Below are 18798 nucleotides of genomic sequence, written 5' to 3'. Positions count from 1 at the left end.
CTGATAAATCCTTGTCTGGGCCGCAGGAGGAGATGAACTCGTGGATGGAGGCCATCTCCAGCGCTGCGTCCTCTGATAAGACCGAGATGACCCCCAGCAGCCATAGCACCCCCGCCTCCAGCCGAGCCCAGACCCTGCCCGCCTCCGTCGCCCTGGCAACTGAGTCCAGCCCTGGCAAGCGTGAGAAGGACAAAGAAAAGCGCTTCAGCCTTTTCAGCAAAAAGAAATAGACCCCTCAGCCCCCCAATGCCATTCCTCTCATCTCCCCTGCTCCTCTTAAAGCCAGACTCCAGCATGCAAGCTCAGAGCCAAAACTCCACACTCTGTGCCTAACAATCCTACAGCTGGGCTCAGAGGTCAAATACAGTATGCCATTTTCTTTTTTTAAGATAAGGAACAAACAAAAAAAGATGAGAAATTATGTTACGGTAGACATGATGCTTTGGGCAGCTGACATTGTAAACCATCCATAATTCACCGCTGAAAAACAAGACAGGGTTTCCAGTTAAGATTTCTTTGTATTTTCTCTCTGTTTTTCTGCTTTCTCATCCCCCTGCTTTTCACTTGTTGCTTTGGTGGTTTTTTCCCTGTTCTTTTTGTAATAGTATGTTGTTTCTAGGGTCTGGCCTCAGTTTTGTGAGGCGATCTTTGAAAGATGACATTCTTCTGAGTTGAAAAGCAAAGTCAGCGGTGCTTTGAACTGTGTGTATAACTTGTCTATAACAAACTATTAAAAACCAGTTTAATTTCACTTACTAATAAGCTCTACAACCATTAAGCTTCAATGTAGTCTCATTTTATCCCCTAAAACGTAGTATAACACATTCATTTGGATGAAAAGACGGGGGTTCATTTTCTCCATCACTGTGGCAAATTTCTGTCATATCGCTTCAGGATATTGGACTTTCAAGACGCAAATGGTACGTTCAAGACAACTGGGAACTCAGAAAAATATGAGGTCAAATCATGACTTCAGTGATCTTCAGGTCGGAACTCTAGAAAGAGGCAGGTTGACATTCTTTTCTTTTTTTGACTTCCCAGTTGTCTTAAACGCACTGAAGTCAGAGATTTCCGAGTTCCCAGTTGTTTTGAACACAGCCAAAGTGTCACTTGCCACATCATAATGTTCATGCAAAACACATCATGATGTGGCAATTTAAACTTTGCTTCTTGAAAGGCCAATATCTTAAAACTTGACTGCTGACATACAAAACATTTTGGGACTTTATCAACTGTGGACTAATGAAATAAATACCAAAATATAGTTTTTGGGTGGAGTTTTCCTTTACGTTTGTCATGATTTTTTGTACAATGTTATCATATACTAGTCCGGCTCAAATTGCTAAGACCAGCCAGTATGTTGGATATCCATGAAGAACTAGAACACAGATTAACACAGATTAATGAAAACATTATTCTGTTCTTTATTAAATTTGTTTTCCTACATATTTGAGTTGCATTATGTATGTTTAAAATGTATTGAGCATAAAAAAATGTATGTACAATACAATAAACACTTTAAGCATTGTTAAGTGGAAAAGTGAATTCTATAGCGTTTACTGGAATAAGTCTTGTCATGGGAAAATGGTTGCTTGCTTGTTGGCTATAGCACTGCATATTATCATTTTTGCTAAAAATCTCTGGCTATTTGATAAATAGTGTGCATTTCTCTGTCACTGTACCTATTGTAATGAAATATTTCTTCATATTGCACAATCAACAATGCCATGATGGGAGAAAGCTTGTTTTCCATAGCAGCTTCTCTAGGTATGTAGTTTAATATGGACCAAGGTCACAGGTAGATGGAACTGCACCAGTAGACTTTTACCCTCTCTGTTAAATATGTGCAAAACCATTAAATTGCTTTTAAGATGCTATCTCTCTTTGTTTTCAGTATGACGGCTTCACCCCAAATCAGAAACTATTCCTGTTGTCATTACAGCTTCTATACATTTAATATATTTTAATGACATGCCTCATTAGGTGCAACCACTTATATTCATTACAAAAACGCTCAATGCTTTTACTAAGCAATTAGAGACGTTACTATGTAAAAACATGTTAATGAGTAATTACATTTCTGTTTAAACAACATAAGCAATGAAAGTTATGTAATAAGTCCTATGTGTCCTCTTCACTTTCACCTCATTTAGGCAATATAGACTGTCCGTAACTCTCAGTATTGTTGGGTCACTCAATTCTTGGTTCCCTTTCACAATTTCCTGTGCACCATCTAGTGGCCGAAAGGAAATATTGCAGCCCCAGTAACATTTCTTCAGATAACTAATCTCATTCCCAGACGCTTGGTGCCTTGGAAAGAGGTTATCAGAAAGCTAAACAATTTATCAATGGAAAAATACAAAGATATTTTCATTTGTTCTGATATGAGACATAAGACTACTATGGGCACCAGTTTGATCAAATGGTTTAGAGGGTAAGAAGGCATGGAGTATAGGGATTACAGAGGGCCTGCTGTTAATTTAAATAACCACTTCCAGCCCCTCCAGAAACATCAGCACTGCCGACCAATTAGGTTTGTCAATTCATTTGGGTAAATTGAAGCCTGTCCTCTAAACGAATGCAAGAATAACGTTTGACCTTGCAAGACTATGTAGGGTGGGCTGTAGGTAGGAGAATCTCGTATGATGAAAATTGTGCTGTAAAATTATCAGACCATGGGTTAACCAATTTGCTTTTAATTTAGACGTTATTTCATACCAATGGCCATGAAAGGAAGGAGACCACAAATAAGACTGTGTTAACAGGTTGTAATTTGGCTATCAAAGTAACCCCCTTCGCAGAGTACTCACCTCTGAGTAATCTAACTGCCAACCTGAGGGGACAGGAGCGTGGGATATATTTCATTGAGATGAGGCAGACGATGCTCCCCGTCTCTCTAATTGGGAAAGGGCAGTAATGTTCCTTCAACATTTCTATCACAAGAGGGCGCAAGAGTACCAGTGTATTGGAACTCTTGGCTGTATTATATTGGCAAAGTAGAAATGCTCACTAACAGGAATGTAAACAAATTTGTGCACAGCATTTTAGAGAAACACGTTTTTTGTCCGTATGGAACATTTCTGGCATATTTTATTTCAGCTTATGAAACAGGACCAACACTTTTAAATCTTGCACTTCTATTTTTGATTAGAATAGATGGGTTTATTCCAGGGTTTCTTAAACTATTGGCCGGGACCCAAAGTGGGCCCAGGACATGTGGGAGGTGGGTCACGAATTATGAGAATACATCTATAATCGCATACTATTTCTTCTTCATTTGGGTTACAGAAGAACGGTCCATTTCTCATGAGAAAGTTTGAGAGCCCCTGCTCTATTCTATCAACCCTGACAACCAGATATCTGGGGTCAACAAATCAATACAGTTTGAAACAAATTCTCCTCTGCATTAATTCAAGCAGTGACTCGCAATTACTTTGTGCATCAGTAGTATTTGTAATTTTACTAGTCACAAAGAGTATGAGGTTAGAACCCCAGGAAGAGTAGCTTCTGCTAAAAGATCATGGGAATCCAGTACACAGTGCATGAAATAAACCACAGAACATATCTTATTATTACATACTTTCACCCAGCAGCATACCCTGGTTAGATGATTAAGGGAGGGGATGATGTATTATAACAAAGTAACATTTGACTACCTCCCAGCACCGTGTCAACATGAACAGTTGTCTTAGTTAGATTAGGCTTGACATTGACATAGCAGCTTATTATGTTGCCATGGTTAGGCTAGGTGGAGCATAGCAATGGTCTGAGTAAAGCCAGTTCTGTTTTTGCTTTAGCCAACTTCTTTATCATTCATTCTCCTCTATCACTCATCCATGATATATGGTGTGCATGGCAACCAGACCTGGGTTCAAATGAATGTATTTCAGTATTTGTTATTTAAATACTTATTTTCTGAGTATTTTAGTGTTTTCAAATAATGTGGCCTAAATCAATGACTTCTATTGGAAGTATTTGAAAGTATTTTCAAATAATTTCTTATAAATAGCCTACTACTTGAAAGTATTTTCAAATACTTGTTTCAAATACTATTTTCAAGTACAGTTGAAGTCGGAACTTTACATACACTTACAGTGGGGAGAACAAGTATTTTAATACACTGCCGATTTTGCAGGTTTTCCTACTTACAAAGCATGTAGAGGTCTGTATTTTTATCATAGGTATACTTCAACTGTGAGAGACAGAATCTAAAACAAAAATCCAGAAAATCACATTGTATGATTTTTAAATAATTAATTTGCATTTTATTGCATGACATAAGTATTTGATCACCTACCAACCAGTAAGAATTCCGGCTCTCACAGACCTGTTCGTTTTTCTTTAAGAAGCCCTCCTGTTCTCTGCTCATTACCTGTATTAACTGCACCTGTTTGAACTCGTTACCTGTATAAAAGACACCTGTCCAAACACTCAATCAAACAGACTCCAACCTCTCCACAATGGCCAAGACCAGAGAGCTGTGTAAGGACATCAGGGATAAAATTGTAGACCTGCACAAGGCTAGGATGGGCTACAGGACAATAGGCAAGCAGTTTGGTGAGAAGGCAACAACTGTTGGCGCAATTATTAGAAAATGGAAGAAGTTCAAGATGACGGTCAATCACCCTCGGTCTGGGGCTCCATGCAAGATCTCACCTCGTGGGGCATCAATGATCATGAGGAAGGTGAGGGATCAGCCCAGAACTACACAGCAGGACCTGGTCAATGACTTGAGGAGAGCTGGGACCACAGTCTCAAAGAAAACCATTAGTAACACACTACACCGTCATGGATTAAAATCCTGCAGCGCACGCAAGGTCCCCCTGCTCAAGCAGCCAGCGCATGTCCAGGCCCGTCTGAAGTTTGCCAATGACCAGCTGGATGATCCAGAGGAGGAATGGGAGAAGGTCATGTGGTCTGATGAGACAAAAATAGAGCTTTTTGGTCTAAACTCCACTCGCCGTGTTTGGAGGTAGAAGAAGGATGAGTACAACCCCAAGAACACCATCCCAACCGTGAAGCATGGAGGTGGAAACGTCATTCTTTGGGGATGCTGTTCTGCAAAGGGGACAGGACGACTGCACCATATTGAGGGGAGGATGGATGGGGCGATGTATCGCGAGATCTTGGCCAACAGCCTCCTTCCCTCAGTAAGAGCATTGAAGATGGGTCGTGGCTGGGTCTTCCAGCATGACAACGACCCGAAACACACAGCCAGGGCAACTAAGGAGTGGCTCCGTAAGAAGCATCTCAAGGTCTTGGAGTGGCCTAGCCAGTCTCCAGACCTGAACCCAATAGAAAATCTTTGGAGGGAGCTGAAAGTCCGTATTGCCCAGCGACAGCCCCGAAACCTGAAGGATCTGGAGAAGGTCTGTATGGAGGAGTGGGCCAAAATCCCTGCTGCAGTGTGTGCAAACCTAGTCAAGAACTACAGGAAATGTATGATCTCTGTAATTGCAAACAAAGGTTTCTATACCAAATATTAGGTTCTGCTTTTCTGATGTACCAAATACTTATGTCATGCAATAAAATGCAAATTAATGACTTAAAAATCATACAATGTGATTTTCTGGATTTTTGTTTTACATTTACACATGCTTTGTAAGTAGGAAACACTGCCGATTTAGCAGGTTATCAAATACTTGTTCTCCCCACTGTACGTTATTAAGTCGTTTTTCAACCACTCCACAAATTTCTTGTTAACAAACTATAGTTTTGGCAAGACGGTTAGGACATCTACTTTGCATGACACAAGTAATTTTTCCAACAGTTGTTTACAGACAGATTATTTCACTTATAATTCACTGTATCACAACTCCAGTGGGTTGGACGTTTACATACACTAAGTTGACTGTGCCTTCAAACAGCTTGGAATATTCCAGAAAATGATGTCATGGCTTTAGAAGCTTCTGCTAGGCTAATTGACATCATTTGAGTCAATTGGAGGTGTACTTGTGGATGTATTTCAAGGCCTACCTTCAAACTCAGTGCCTCTTTGCTTGACATCATGGGAAAATCTAAAGAAATCAGCCAAGACCTCAAAAAGAATTGTAGACCTCCATAAGTCTGGTTCATCATTGGGAGCAATTTCCAAATGCCTGAAGGTACCACGTTCATCTGTACAAACAATAGTACGTAAGTATGAACACCATGGGACCACGCAGCCATCATACCGCTCAGGAAGGAGACACGTTCTGTCTCCTAGAGATGAACGTACTTTGGTGTGAAAACTGCAAATCAATCCCAGAACAACAGCAAAGGACCTTGTGAAGATGCTGGCGGAAACAGGTACAAAAGTATCTATATCCACAGTAAAAGGAGTCCTATATCGACACAACCTGAAAGGCCGCTAAGCAAGGAAGAAGCCACTGCTCCAAAACCGCCATAAAAAGCCAGACTACAGTTTGCAACTGCACATGGGGACAAAGATGGTACTTTAGGGAGAAATGTCCTCTGGTCTGATGAAACAAAAATAGAACTGTTTGGCTATAATGACCATCGCTGTGTTTGGAGGGAAAAGGGGGAGGCCTGCAAGCCAAAGAACACCATCCCAACCGTGAAGCATGGGGGTGGCAGCATCATGTTGTGGAGGTGCTTTGCCGCATGAGGGACTGGTGCACTTCACAAAATAGATGGCTTCATGAGGAAGGAAAATTTTGTGGATGTATTGAAGCAACATCTCAAGACATCAGTCAGGAAGTTAAATATTGGTCGCAAATGGGTCTTCCAAATGGACAATGACCCCAAGCATACTTCCAAAGTTCTGGCAAAATGTCTTAAGGACAACAAAGTCAAGGTATTGGAGTGGCCATCTCAAAGCTCTGACCTCAATCCTATAGAATTTTTGGGGGCAGAACTGAAAAAGTGTGTGTGAGCAAGGAGGCCTACAAACCTGACTCAGTTACACCAGCTCTGTCAGGAGGAATGGGCCAAAATTCACCCAACTTATTGTGGGAAGCTTGTGGAAGGCTACCTGAAATGTTTGACCCAAGTTAAACAATTTAAAGGCCATGCTACCAAATAATAATTGAGTGTATTTAAACTTCTGACCCACTGGGAATGTGATGAAAGAAATCAAAGCTGAAAGAAATAATTTTCTCTACTGACATTTCACATTCTCAAAATAAAGTGGTGATCCTAACTGTCCTAAAACATGGATTTTTTACTAGGATTAAATGTCAGGAATTGTGAAAAACTGAGTTTAAATGTCTTTGGCTAAGGTGTATGTAAACATCCGACTTCAACTGTACCTTGGTTAAATGCACAGGAATGTATTTGAGTCAGAGTGTAGGCCTCCTTGCCGAGTATTTTAGTATTTCCATATACATTCCAATATTCACCTACTTAAATACTCACTTTCAAATGTCTCTGAAAGTAATTGAAATACCCAAAATATTATTTGAACCCAGGTTTGATGGCAGCACATGTCAGAGGAGTTGGCTATCTGGCAACAGGCTTGGCAGGGTGGAGCAGTGATTCAAACCCCAAGCAGTTGTTATGGTGAGAAATAGGTAGGCTGCTAGAGTCCCATGGGAGTTGTCATTCAAGGGGAGAATCTCAACTGAATACTCACGCATCCTCTCTCCTCGCATCCACTTCAAAATCCATTGGATGTGAGAGCCAGAGGTCCCTCCCCTCTGACCTTCTCCTCCAAAGGGTGTCGATAAGGAGGCGAAGAGAGAGGACGCTTGAGATTCTCCCAAGGTCTATGTGAATATGACTAGAAGAATATGAACTCAGCCAGCCAACTCCTCTCACATGCAACATAATCACAGAGAGCCCTACAGGAGGCCCAGTTGGATGGCATGGTAGATTGCACTGGCTCTCCAGTGAAGTCTGTCACCCTGCAGTGCTGTTCAAGGGGCTGGCAATGGCATGCTCTACTTAGCATTTAGCCTTTGAGAACGTTCTACACATCAGTTCCAAGAGTCCAGTTTCCATCTAGAATAATTATTGAACTATGCACCCACCAAGATGACGGTCAATCACCCTCGGTCTGGGGCTCCATGCAAGATCTCACCTCGTGGGGCATCAATGATCATGAGGAAGGTGAGGGATCAGCCCAGAACTACACAGCAGGACCTGGTCAATGACTTGAGGAGAGCTGGGACCACAGTCTCAAAGAAAACCATTAGTAACACACTACACCGTCATGGATTAAAATCCTGCAGCGCACGCAAGGTCCCCCTGCTCAAGCAGCCAGCGCATGTCCAGGCCCGTCTGAAGTTTGCCAATGACCAGCTGGATGATCCAGAGGAGGAATGGGAGAAGGTCATGTGGTCTGATGAGACAAAAATAGAGCTTTTTGGTCTAAACTCCACTCGCCGTGTTTGGAGGTAGAAGAAGGATGAGTACAACCCCAAGAACACCATCCCAACCGTGAAGCATGGAGGTGGAAACGTCATTCTTTGGGGATGCTGTTCTGCAAAGGGGACAGGACGACTGCACCATATTGAGGGGAGGATGGATGGGGCGATGTATCGCGAGATCTTGGCCAACAGCCTCCTTCCCTCAGTAAGAGCATTGAAGATGGGTCGTGGCTGGGTCTTCCAGCATGACAACGACCCGAAACACACAGCCAGGGCAACTAAGGAGTGGCTCCGTAAGAAGCATCTCAAGGTCTTGGAGTGGCCTAGCCAGTCTCCAGACCTGAACCCAATAGAAAATCTTTGGAGGGAGCTGAAAGTCCGTATTGCCCAGCGACAGCCCCGAAACCTGAAGGATCTGGAGAAGGTCTGTATGGAGGAGTGGGCCAAAATCCCTGCTGCAGTGTGTGCAAACCTAGTCAAGAACTACAGGAAATGTATGATCTCTGTAATTGCAAACAAAGGTTTCTATACCAAATATTAGGTTCTGCTTTTCTGATGTACCAAATACTTATGTCATGCAATAAAATGCAAATTAATGACTTAAAAATCATACAATGTGATTTTCTGGATTTTTGTTTTACATTTACACATGCTTTGTAAGTAGGAAACACTGCCGATTTAGCAGGTTATCAAATACTTGTTCTCCCCACTGTACGTTATTAAGTCGTTTTTCAACCACTCCACAAATTTCTTGTTAACAAACTATAGTTTTGGCAAGACGGTTAGGACATCTACTTTGCATGACACAAGTAATTTTTCCAACAGTTGTTTACAGACAGATTATTTCACTTATAATTCACTGTATCACAACTCCAGTGGGTTGGACGTTTACATACACTAAGTTGACTGTGCCTTCAAACAGCTTGGAATATTCCAGAAAATGATGTCATGGCTTTAGAAGCTTCTGCTAGGCTAATTGACATCATTTGAGTCAATTGGAGGTGTACTTGTGGATGTATTTCAAGGCCTACCTTCAAACTCAGTGCCTCTTTGCTTGACATCATGGGAAAATCTAAAGAAATCAGCCAAGACCTCAAAAAGAATTGTAGACCTCCATAAGTCTGGTTCATCATTGGGAGCAATTTCCAAATGCCTGAAGGTACCACGTTCATCTGTACAAACAATAGTACGTAAGTATGAACACCATGGGACCACGCAGCCATCATACCGCTCAGGAAGGAGACACGTTCTGTCTCCTAGAGATGAACGTACTTTGGTGTGAAAACTGCAAATCAATCCCAGAACAACAGCAAAGGACCTTGTGAAGATGCTGGCGGAAACAGGTACAAAAGTATCTATATCCACAGTAAAAGGAGTCCTATATCGACACAACCTGAAAGGCCGCTAAGCAAGGAAGAAGCCACTGCTCCAAAACCGCCATAAAAAGCCAGACTACAGTTTGCAACTGCACATGGGGACAAAGATGGTACTTTAGGGAGAAATGTCCTCTGGTCTGATGAAACAAAAATAGAACTGTTTGGCTATAATGACCATCGCTGTGTTTGGAGGGAAAAGGGGGAGGCCTGCAAGCCAAAGAACACCATCCCAACCGTGAAGCATGGGGGTGGCAGCATCATGTTGTGGAGGTGCTTTGCCGCATGAGGGACTGGTGCACTTCACAAAATAGATGGCTTCATGAGGAAGGAAAATTTTGTGGATGTATTGAAGCAACATCTCAAGACATCAGTCAGGAAGTTAAATATTGGTCGCAAATGGGTCTTCCAAATGGACAATGACCCCAAGCATACTTCCAAAGTTCTGGCAAAATGTCTTAAGGACAACAAAGTCAAGGTATTGGAGTGGCCATCTCAAAGCTCTGACCTCAATCCTATAGAATTTTTGGGGGCAGAACTGAAAAAGTGTGTGTGAGCAAGGAGGCCTACAAACCTGACTCAGTTACACCAGCTCTGTCAGGAGGAATGGGCCAAAATTCACCCAACTTATTGTGGGAAGCTTGTGGAAGGCTACCTGAAATGTTTGACCCAAGTTAAACAATTTAAAGGCCATGCTACCAAATAATAATTGAGTGTATTTAAACTTCTGACCCACTGGGAATGTGATGAAAGAAATCAAAGCTGAAAGAAATAATTTTCTCTACTGACATTTCACATTCTCAAAATAAAGTGGTGATCCTAACTGTCCTAAAACATGGATTTTTTACTAGGATTAAATGTCAGGAATTGTGAAAAACTGAGTTTAAATGTCTTTGGCTAAGGTGTATGTAAACATCCGACTTCAACTGTACCTTGGTTAAATGCACAGGAATGTATTTGAGTCAGAGTGTAGGCCTCCTTGCCGAGTATTTTAGTATTTCCATATACATTCCAATATTCACCTACTTAAATACTCACTTTCAAATGTCTCTGAAAGTAATTGAAATACCCAAAATATTATTTGAACCCAGGTTTGATGGCAGCACATGTCAGAGGAGTTGGCTATCTGGCAACAGGCTTGGCAGGGTGGAGCAGTGATTCAAACCCCAAGCAGTTGTTATGGTGAGAAATAGGTAGGCTGCTAGAGTCCCATGGGAGTTGTCATTCAAGGGGAGAATCTCAACTGAATACTCACGCATCCTCTCTCCTCGCATCCACTTCAAAATCCATTGGATGTGAGAGCCAGAGGTCCCTCCCCTCTGACCTTCTCCTCCAAAGGGTGTCGATAAGGAGGCGAAGAGAGAGGACGCTTGAGATTCTCCCAAGGTCTATGTGAATATGACTAGAAGAATATGAACTCAGCCAGCCAACTCCTCTCACATGCAACATAATCACAGAGAGCCCTACAGGAGGCCCAGTTGGATGGCATGGTAGATTGCACTGGCTCTCCAGTGAAGTCTGTCACCCTGCAGTGCTGTTCAAGGGGCTGGCAATGGCATGCTCTACTTAGCATTTAGCCTTTGAGAACGTTCTACACATCAGTTCCAAGAGTCCAGTTTCCATCTAGAATAATTATTGAACTATGCACCCACCCACCTAGCTTTCTTAAGATGAATGCACTCGAAGTCGCTCTGGATAAAAACATCTGCTAAATGACCAAAATGTAAATGTGAAAGTATGCAAGGATATTAGAGTACAGAGGATCCGTCAAAGGGGGACTTAATAATCAGTAAGAGTTTATGGTTGTTCGACCCTTTACAGAAAATGTACTGGTGTTTTGATTGGAGATTCATGGATACAAGAGATATTCAGCTCTAGAATGCATCTGTATCACATGTGAGTTAAAGACTCTCCCTTTGGTTCAACTGTCTCAAATTTGACAAATCAAAATATGAATATGATTCAGGCAAAATTATTATATCCCATTTAGTTTCCTATTTGGGATTGAACTCCATCCAATTTCATCTACCATCGAACTTGTCTCAAAAAAACAATTTATCAGTTGCTATCCGATTCAGTCAGTTCCTATTCGGTCTAATCTCTTTATTTTTATTAGGGCCTACAATTTTAATGATTAAATTGAATTAAATTTCACTCATATGAATTGACTCAATTATTGCTGATCGTAGAAGCTGCCATTCTGTTTTCAGACCTAATCGATGTATTTTTCATCTGTAGGTCTTCAAGACCTTGGACAGCGCTTCACTATTGCTGACTGGTAGTTGTAGTTTTCGATGTTTTGGACCAACGAGAAAGCGTGAGAAAGGGAATGCCTCAGCCATAAACACATCAATACCCATAAACCTGTGCAGCTAGCGGCTCATCGTCGGTGGCAGTGCAGGGGTGGCTTGCAGGGTGTTGTGGTTACTAGCTCTTCGAAACCAGAGAGAGGCTATTCTAAAAAATATTACGTTTAAGTACTTGATGGGGAAAGTCTCCATTACGTTACTACATTAATATTAATATGCAATGAATAACACAGTGCTAGACCTCCGCTCAGCTTTCCACCCCGGTTTATCAAAGGCATCGCCTGCCATTCGCCCATATGAGTAGGTTTATTTCGCTCGCTGCCCGGAATCCCTACTTTCATCCATCCATGTGAGATGCGGGAGATACCGTGGAGTCGCGGGGTGAGCGACTGTGTTTGGAAGCCCATAGATTGTTTGCCTCTGCACGGAAGTTAGCAGAGAATTTTCATTTTGGGGCGTCTTCACACTGACAGCGGCGAACCAGCTGTGGCTGTCAAGACAGGTCGTACTCTGTCAGAGTGATTTGCTGTGAAAATCCGTAATTCCTCACAATTGTTCGATTCTCGGATTTACTCCAACCAGATTTGTGAATGGAAGACAGACATATTGCATGTTCGGCCTATTTTCTACATGTTTGTTTGCTTTGAAATGTTTATTTGTTAGTTATTGTCTTGAGAAATATATAAAACCGCAGTAACTATGGCTGATGTTACGGTTAAGGATTAGTGTGCGGATTATATTTCAGCAGCAGCCGAATCCTCCAGCAGTTGTGTTCATTTGCTGTTTGTTTATTTGACTAGTACCTCTGTGTTCGTTGTCATTTGAAAAGGAACCCATTTTAAATGGATAAAAAAGCAATGTAATGTCATTTAGTGGAGTAAATTAACTTTTGTAAAACATGGTAAAAGGTAAAAAAAAAAAAAAATTATGAGGAAAATAATGAATTAATCCACAATCTAAATTAGAGGAGGCTAACATAATAACAATTCAGGCAACACCGTGTCTAAAGGCAAACATTATGAATGGGCCTGAGGTGTATCAGTCCTTGCCGGTGTTTTCTCAAAACGCAATGTGCACCTCTGCTGTAGGATGCGGGAATTAAGCTGTTTATGATAGGCTACATATAGGAAAATGTAATCTGTTAGGATTTTTCTCATTTAATCAGTGAGGGGCTCATAAGGTTTGCACGTGCATGTCAGTGATCCGTGGTTGTGGTGCAGCCTACTGTAGGGTGGAATAATTCACTAAACTAACAAATTGTCAGATATCATGGCGGATCGGACTGCTCCGCATTGCCAACTGAGATTAGAATGGATCTACGGGTACAGAGGGCATCAATGCCGAAACAACCTGTACTACACCGCTGGCAAAGAAGTGGTCTATTTCGTGGCTGGCGTCGGCGTGGTTTACAATACCAGAGAACACACTCAGAAGTTTTACCTGGGCCACAACGATGACATTATAAGGTGAGTGTTACTTGGAATATACATACAGTAGCCTTCAAAACAACACCAAGAAGTCTATGCATAAAGTGCGAACAAAATTCGCACAATTTAAGAATGTAGAATATCCATTTAAAACATAACATTGTCCTCTCATTAGCATCTCTTCAAAATCACACTTTTTATTTAATCTAAAATAATCTCAATGAATACCTTAATTAAAGCAATAAATTGATGCATGGCATCACTCCAGTGTTGCTCTGTCCCTTGTGAGCCTTCCCTGTGCAGATGTAATGTGTATCCTGTCCAGAGAGGCTGTGTACTACGTGAGGGGGTCATTGCAATAATTGTATTCATAGAGGTCATTGGGCTACTATTTGTACTATGACTTTCCTTATATCTCGCATGACTGACTGCATCAGGACTGTCTACATCACGACGGTCTACTTTACGACTGTCTACATCACGACTGTCTACATCACGACTGTCTACATCACGACTGTCTACATCACGTCTGTCTACTTTACGACTGTCTACATCACGTCTGTCTACATCAAGACTGACTGCATCACGACTGTCTACATCACGACGGTCTACTTTACGACTGTCTACATCACGACTGTCTACATCAAGACTGACTGCATCACGACTGTCTACTTTACGACTGTCTACATCACGACTGTCTACATCAAGACTGACTGCATCACAACTGACTGCATCACGACTGTCTACATCACGACTGTCTACATCACGTCTGTCTACTTTACGACTGTCTACATCACGTCTGTCTACATCAAGACTGACTGCATCACGACTGTCTACTTTACGACTGTCTACATCACGACTGTCTACATCAAGACTGACTGCATCACGACTGACTGCATCACGACTGACTGCATCACGACTGTCTACTTTACGACTGTCTACATCACGACTGTCTACATCAAGACTGACTGCATTACGACTGTCTACTTTACGACTGTCTACATCACAACTGTCTACATCACGACTGTCTACTTTACGACTGTCTACATCACGTCTGTCTACATCAAGACTGACTGCATCACGACTGTCTACTTTACGACTGTCTACATCACGACTGTCTACATCAAGACTGACTGCATCACGACTGACTGCATCACGACTGTCCACTTTACGACTGTCTACATCAAGACTGACTACGACTGTCTACATCACGACTGTCTACTTTACGACTGTCTACATCACAACTGTCTACATCACGGCTGTCTACATCATGACTGTCTACTTTACGACTGTCTACGACTGTCTACATCACGACTGACTGCATCACGACTGTCTACATCACGACTGTCTACTTTACAACCGTCTACATCACGACTGACTGCATCATGACTGTCTACATCACGACTGTCTACATAAAGACTGACTGCATCACGACTGACTGCATCATGACTGTCTACATCACGACTGTCTACATCACGACTGTCTACTTTACGACTGTCTACATCACGACTGTCTACATCACGACTGTCTACTTTACAACTGTCTACATCACGACTGTCTACATCACGGCTGTCTACATCACGACTGTCTACTTTACGACTGTCTACGACTGTCTACATCACAACTGACTGCATCATGACTGTCTACTTTACGACTGTCTACGACTGTCTGCATCACGACTGACTGCATCACGATTGTCTACATCACGACTGTCAACTTTACGACTGTCTACATCACGACTGCCTACAACTGTCTACATCACGACTGTCTTCATCACGACTGTCTACTTTACGACTGTCTACGACTGTCTACATCACAACTGACTGCATCATGACTGTCTACTTTACGACTGTCTACGACTGTCTACATCACGACTGACTGCATCACGACTGTCTACATCACGACCGTCTACTTTACAACTGTCTACATCACGACTGTCTACATCACAACTGTCTACGACTGTCTACATCACGACTGTCTACATCACGACTGTCTACATCATGACTGTCTACATCACAACTGTCAACTTTACGACTGTCTACATCACGACTGCCTACAACTGTCTACATCACGACTGTCTTCATCACGACTGTCTACTTTATGACTGTCAACATCACGACTGTCTACATCAAGACTGACTGCATCATGACTGTCTACTTTACGACTGTCTACATCACGACTGACTGCATCACGACTGTCTACTTTACGACTGTCTACATCACGACTGTCTACATCACGACTGACTGCATCACGACTGTCTACTTTACGACTGTCTACATCACGACTGTCTACGACTGTCTACATCACGACTGACTGCATCACGACTGTCTACATCACGACTGTCTACTTCACGGCGGTCTACATCACGACTCTACTTCACGACTGTCTACATCACGGCTGTCTACATCACGGCTGTCTACATCACGACTGTCTACATCACGACTGACTGCATCACGACTGTCTACTTCACGACTCTACTTCACGACTGTCTACATCACGGCTGTCTACATCACGGCTGTCTACATCACGACTGTCTACATCACGACTGACTGCATCACGACTGTCTACATCACGGCTGTCTACATCACGGCTGTCTACATCACGACTGTCTACATCATGACTGACTGCATCACGACTGTCTTCTTCACGACTCTACTTCACGACTGACTGCATCACGACTGTCTACTTCAAGACTCTACTTCACGACTGTCTAAATCACGGCTGTCTACATCACGACTGTCTACATCACGACTGACTGCCTCACGACTGTCTACATCCCGGCTGTCTACATCACGACTGACTGCATCACGACTGTCTACTTCACGACTTTACTTCACGACTGTCTACATCACGGCTGTCTACATCACGACTGTCTACATCACGACTGACTGCATCACGACTGTCTACATCACGGCTGTCTACATCACGGCTGTCTACATCACGACTGTCTACATCACGACTGACTGCGCCACGACTGTCTACTTCACGACTCTACTTCACGACTGTCTAAATCACGGCTGTCTACATCACAACTGTCTACATCACGACTGACTGCCTCACGACTGTCTACATCACGGCTGTCTACATCACGGCTGTCTACATCACGGCTGTCTACATCGCGGGTGTCTACATCACGACTGTCTACATCACGACTGACTGCATCACGACTGTCTACTTCACGACTCTCCTTCACGACTGTCTACATCACGGCTGTCTACATCACGGCTGTCTACATCACGACTGTCTACATCACGACTGACTGCATCACGACTGTCTACTTCACGACTCTACTTCACGACTGTCTAAATCACGGCTGTCTACATCACAACTGTCTACATCACGACTGACTGCCTCACGACTGTCTACATCATGGCTGTCTACATCACGGCTGTCTACATCACGGCTGTCTACATCACGACTGTCTACATCACGACTGACTGCATCACGACTGTCTACTTCACGACTCTCCTTCACGACTGTCGACATCACGGCTGTCTATATCACGGCTGTCTACATCACGACTGTCTACATCACGGCTGTCTACATCACGGCTGTCTACATCACGACTGTCTACATCACGACTGTCTACATCACGACTGACTGCATCACGACTGTCTACAACTGTCTACTTCACGACTGACTACATCACGACTGTCTACTTCACAACTGTCGACATCACGGCTGTCTACTTCACGACTGTCTACTTCACAACTGTCTATTTCACAACTGTCTACTTCACAACTGTCTACTTATGTCAAAGCTATTTTGACATAAGCTATTAGATATAAGACATAAACTATTTCAGCACCACTGTTAATTGGACAGCTCCTTGTTTTTTCGATTCAACCATGCTGATTTGAAAGCACGGAGATGGCCCACAGCTCCTCACTCCAAGGTATTCAAGAGCTAAAAAGCCTCTTAAAAGCTCTTGTATCCCTTGCATACCTGCAAGTATGGTAGCAGTGCCCCCTGTAAAGCACACACTGGAGAGGGGTTGAGGCTGGGGGATGTGTGAAGTGTATAGTTCTTAGTTCTGTATGCAACTAGAGTATTTTTAAGAGACCACGAGCTGACAGCGCAGATGGGGAGTTGGTTTCTATTGAGCACAATGCTGGTTGCTATTGAGCACAATGCTGTTTGGATTGAGCCCAGTGCTGGTTGGATTGAGCCCAGTGCTGTTTGGATTGAGCCCAGTGCTATTTGGATTGAGCCCAGTGCTGTTTGGATTGAGCCCAGTGCTGTTTGGATTGAGCCCAGTGCTGTTTGGATTGAGCCCAGTACTGTTTGAGAATGCTTTGTGACTTAGTTCCTGATCTTTTTTTGTGGTTCAGCGATAGCAAGCCAAGCTGGTGCCAGCAAACCACGGTAACAACCCAAACACAAACACACTCATGATAAGCCGTGATCTGTAGTTTGTCCTCAGAATTGCTAGAAACTACAAGGCTCTCTGCAAAGCCACTGTTTATTTCTAGTCAATGCAAAGTCCTCCTCAGGTCACACAGAACACAATCAATCTGGGTGAGGCCTACAGTGCTGGTCAGATTGTGTCACCAATCCATCCCCATCTACTTTTGTTGAAAGGCTTTTAAATAGTTATTTCTCTCCACTCTGTCAGGGAATAATTATTTTGCAGACACTTTTATCACAGTGGTCGTATTGATGGATTAGGTCTGTAATTGTGGCAGTCATATTGATGGATTAAATCCATGTTAAATCCATGTTTTCTGGAAAAGGCCTTTTCAGTGGACACTTGCTTCTGTTGAACGAATATTACATGTCTCCATGGCCAGGACTGAACATAAAAAAGACTACCATTATACATGTGGTTTTTAACACAATTAGACCTACTCCCCTTCAGAAAGCGTATACATGTCGATCTAGACAAAGTGGATTTGTTTAGAGTGATGCACTTTTATTGAATAGTTATTCAACACATTCTCTTGGCCTACATGTCAATATTGAAGGATTAGCCTTGTAAATGCATGCAGAAGCCTTGTGTAGCTGGAGCACTGGACCCAGACGGTCTGGGAAACCATGGAAACAGGCTGAACCTGAACTTGGAGAGATCCAATAGCTAACGGCCAGTATAACACCCAGTATAATTAGGCAATAAGGTACGAGGGGGTGTGGTATATGGCCAATAAACCATGGCTAAGGGTATGGTACTGAATATGAATTCCATTTTTTTTTTTTCAATTTCCCTTTAAATGAGACCTACTTTGTGCCACAGCTCCATGAAGGCTAAAGGTGTTTACACAGTCAAAAGTTTCGGGAGTTTTACTCTGTCTTTTTTAAGACAGGCTTTCTTAAACTCACCCTCGGACATCATCTCAACAGAGACAGAAGAAAAACGGTCTCCCTTCTTATTCTGATTGCTTTC

The 18798-nt window shown here is 42.7% G+C and overlaps 2 protein-coding genes across 5 annotated transcripts in view; both read left to right on the top strand.

Annotated features, from left to right (window-relative positions):
• LOC110530138 (spectrin beta chain, non-erythrocytic 1) overlaps positions 1-1877 on the top strand; it is a 133732-nt gene extending 131855 nt beyond the window's left edge. For both annotated transcript variants that reach the window (XM_021612995.3, XM_021612985.3), the window contains one exon: positions 27-1877. In XM_021612995.3, coding sequence (XP_021468670.2) covers positions 27-230 — 204 coding nt within the window. In that variant the 3' untranslated portion in view covers positions 231-1877. The remainder of the gene's footprint in view (positions 1-26) is intronic.
• A 10173-nt stretch (positions 1878-12050) lies between these two features.
• Positions 12051-18798, top strand: part of LOC110530112 (echinoderm microtubule-associated protein-like 6) — a 94131-nt gene continuing 87383 nt past the window's right edge. For 2 of the 3 annotated variants that reach the window (XM_090242001.1, XM_090241998.1), the window contains exons 1-2: positions 12051-12372; positions 13256-13457. In XM_090242001.1, coding sequence (XP_090098127.1) covers positions 13261-13457 — 197 coding nt within the window. In that variant the 5' untranslated portion in view covers positions 12051-12372; positions 13256-13260. Of the gene's footprint in view, positions 13458-18798 lie in introns of all 3 variants that reach the window. The other variant, XM_021612948.3, reaches the window with a different exon arrangement.

Source organism: Oncorhynchus mykiss, chromosome 1 (genome assembly GCF_057628025.1).
Source record: "Oncorhynchus mykiss isolate SJ-2025 chromosome 1, ASM5762802v1, whole genome shotgun sequence".
Lineage (NCBI taxonomy): Eukaryota > Metazoa > Chordata > Actinopteri > Salmoniformes > Salmonidae > Oncorhynchus > Oncorhynchus mykiss.
Note: the sequence above shows the minus strand (reverse complement) of the source record. Positions and strands in the feature narration are given on the sequence as shown.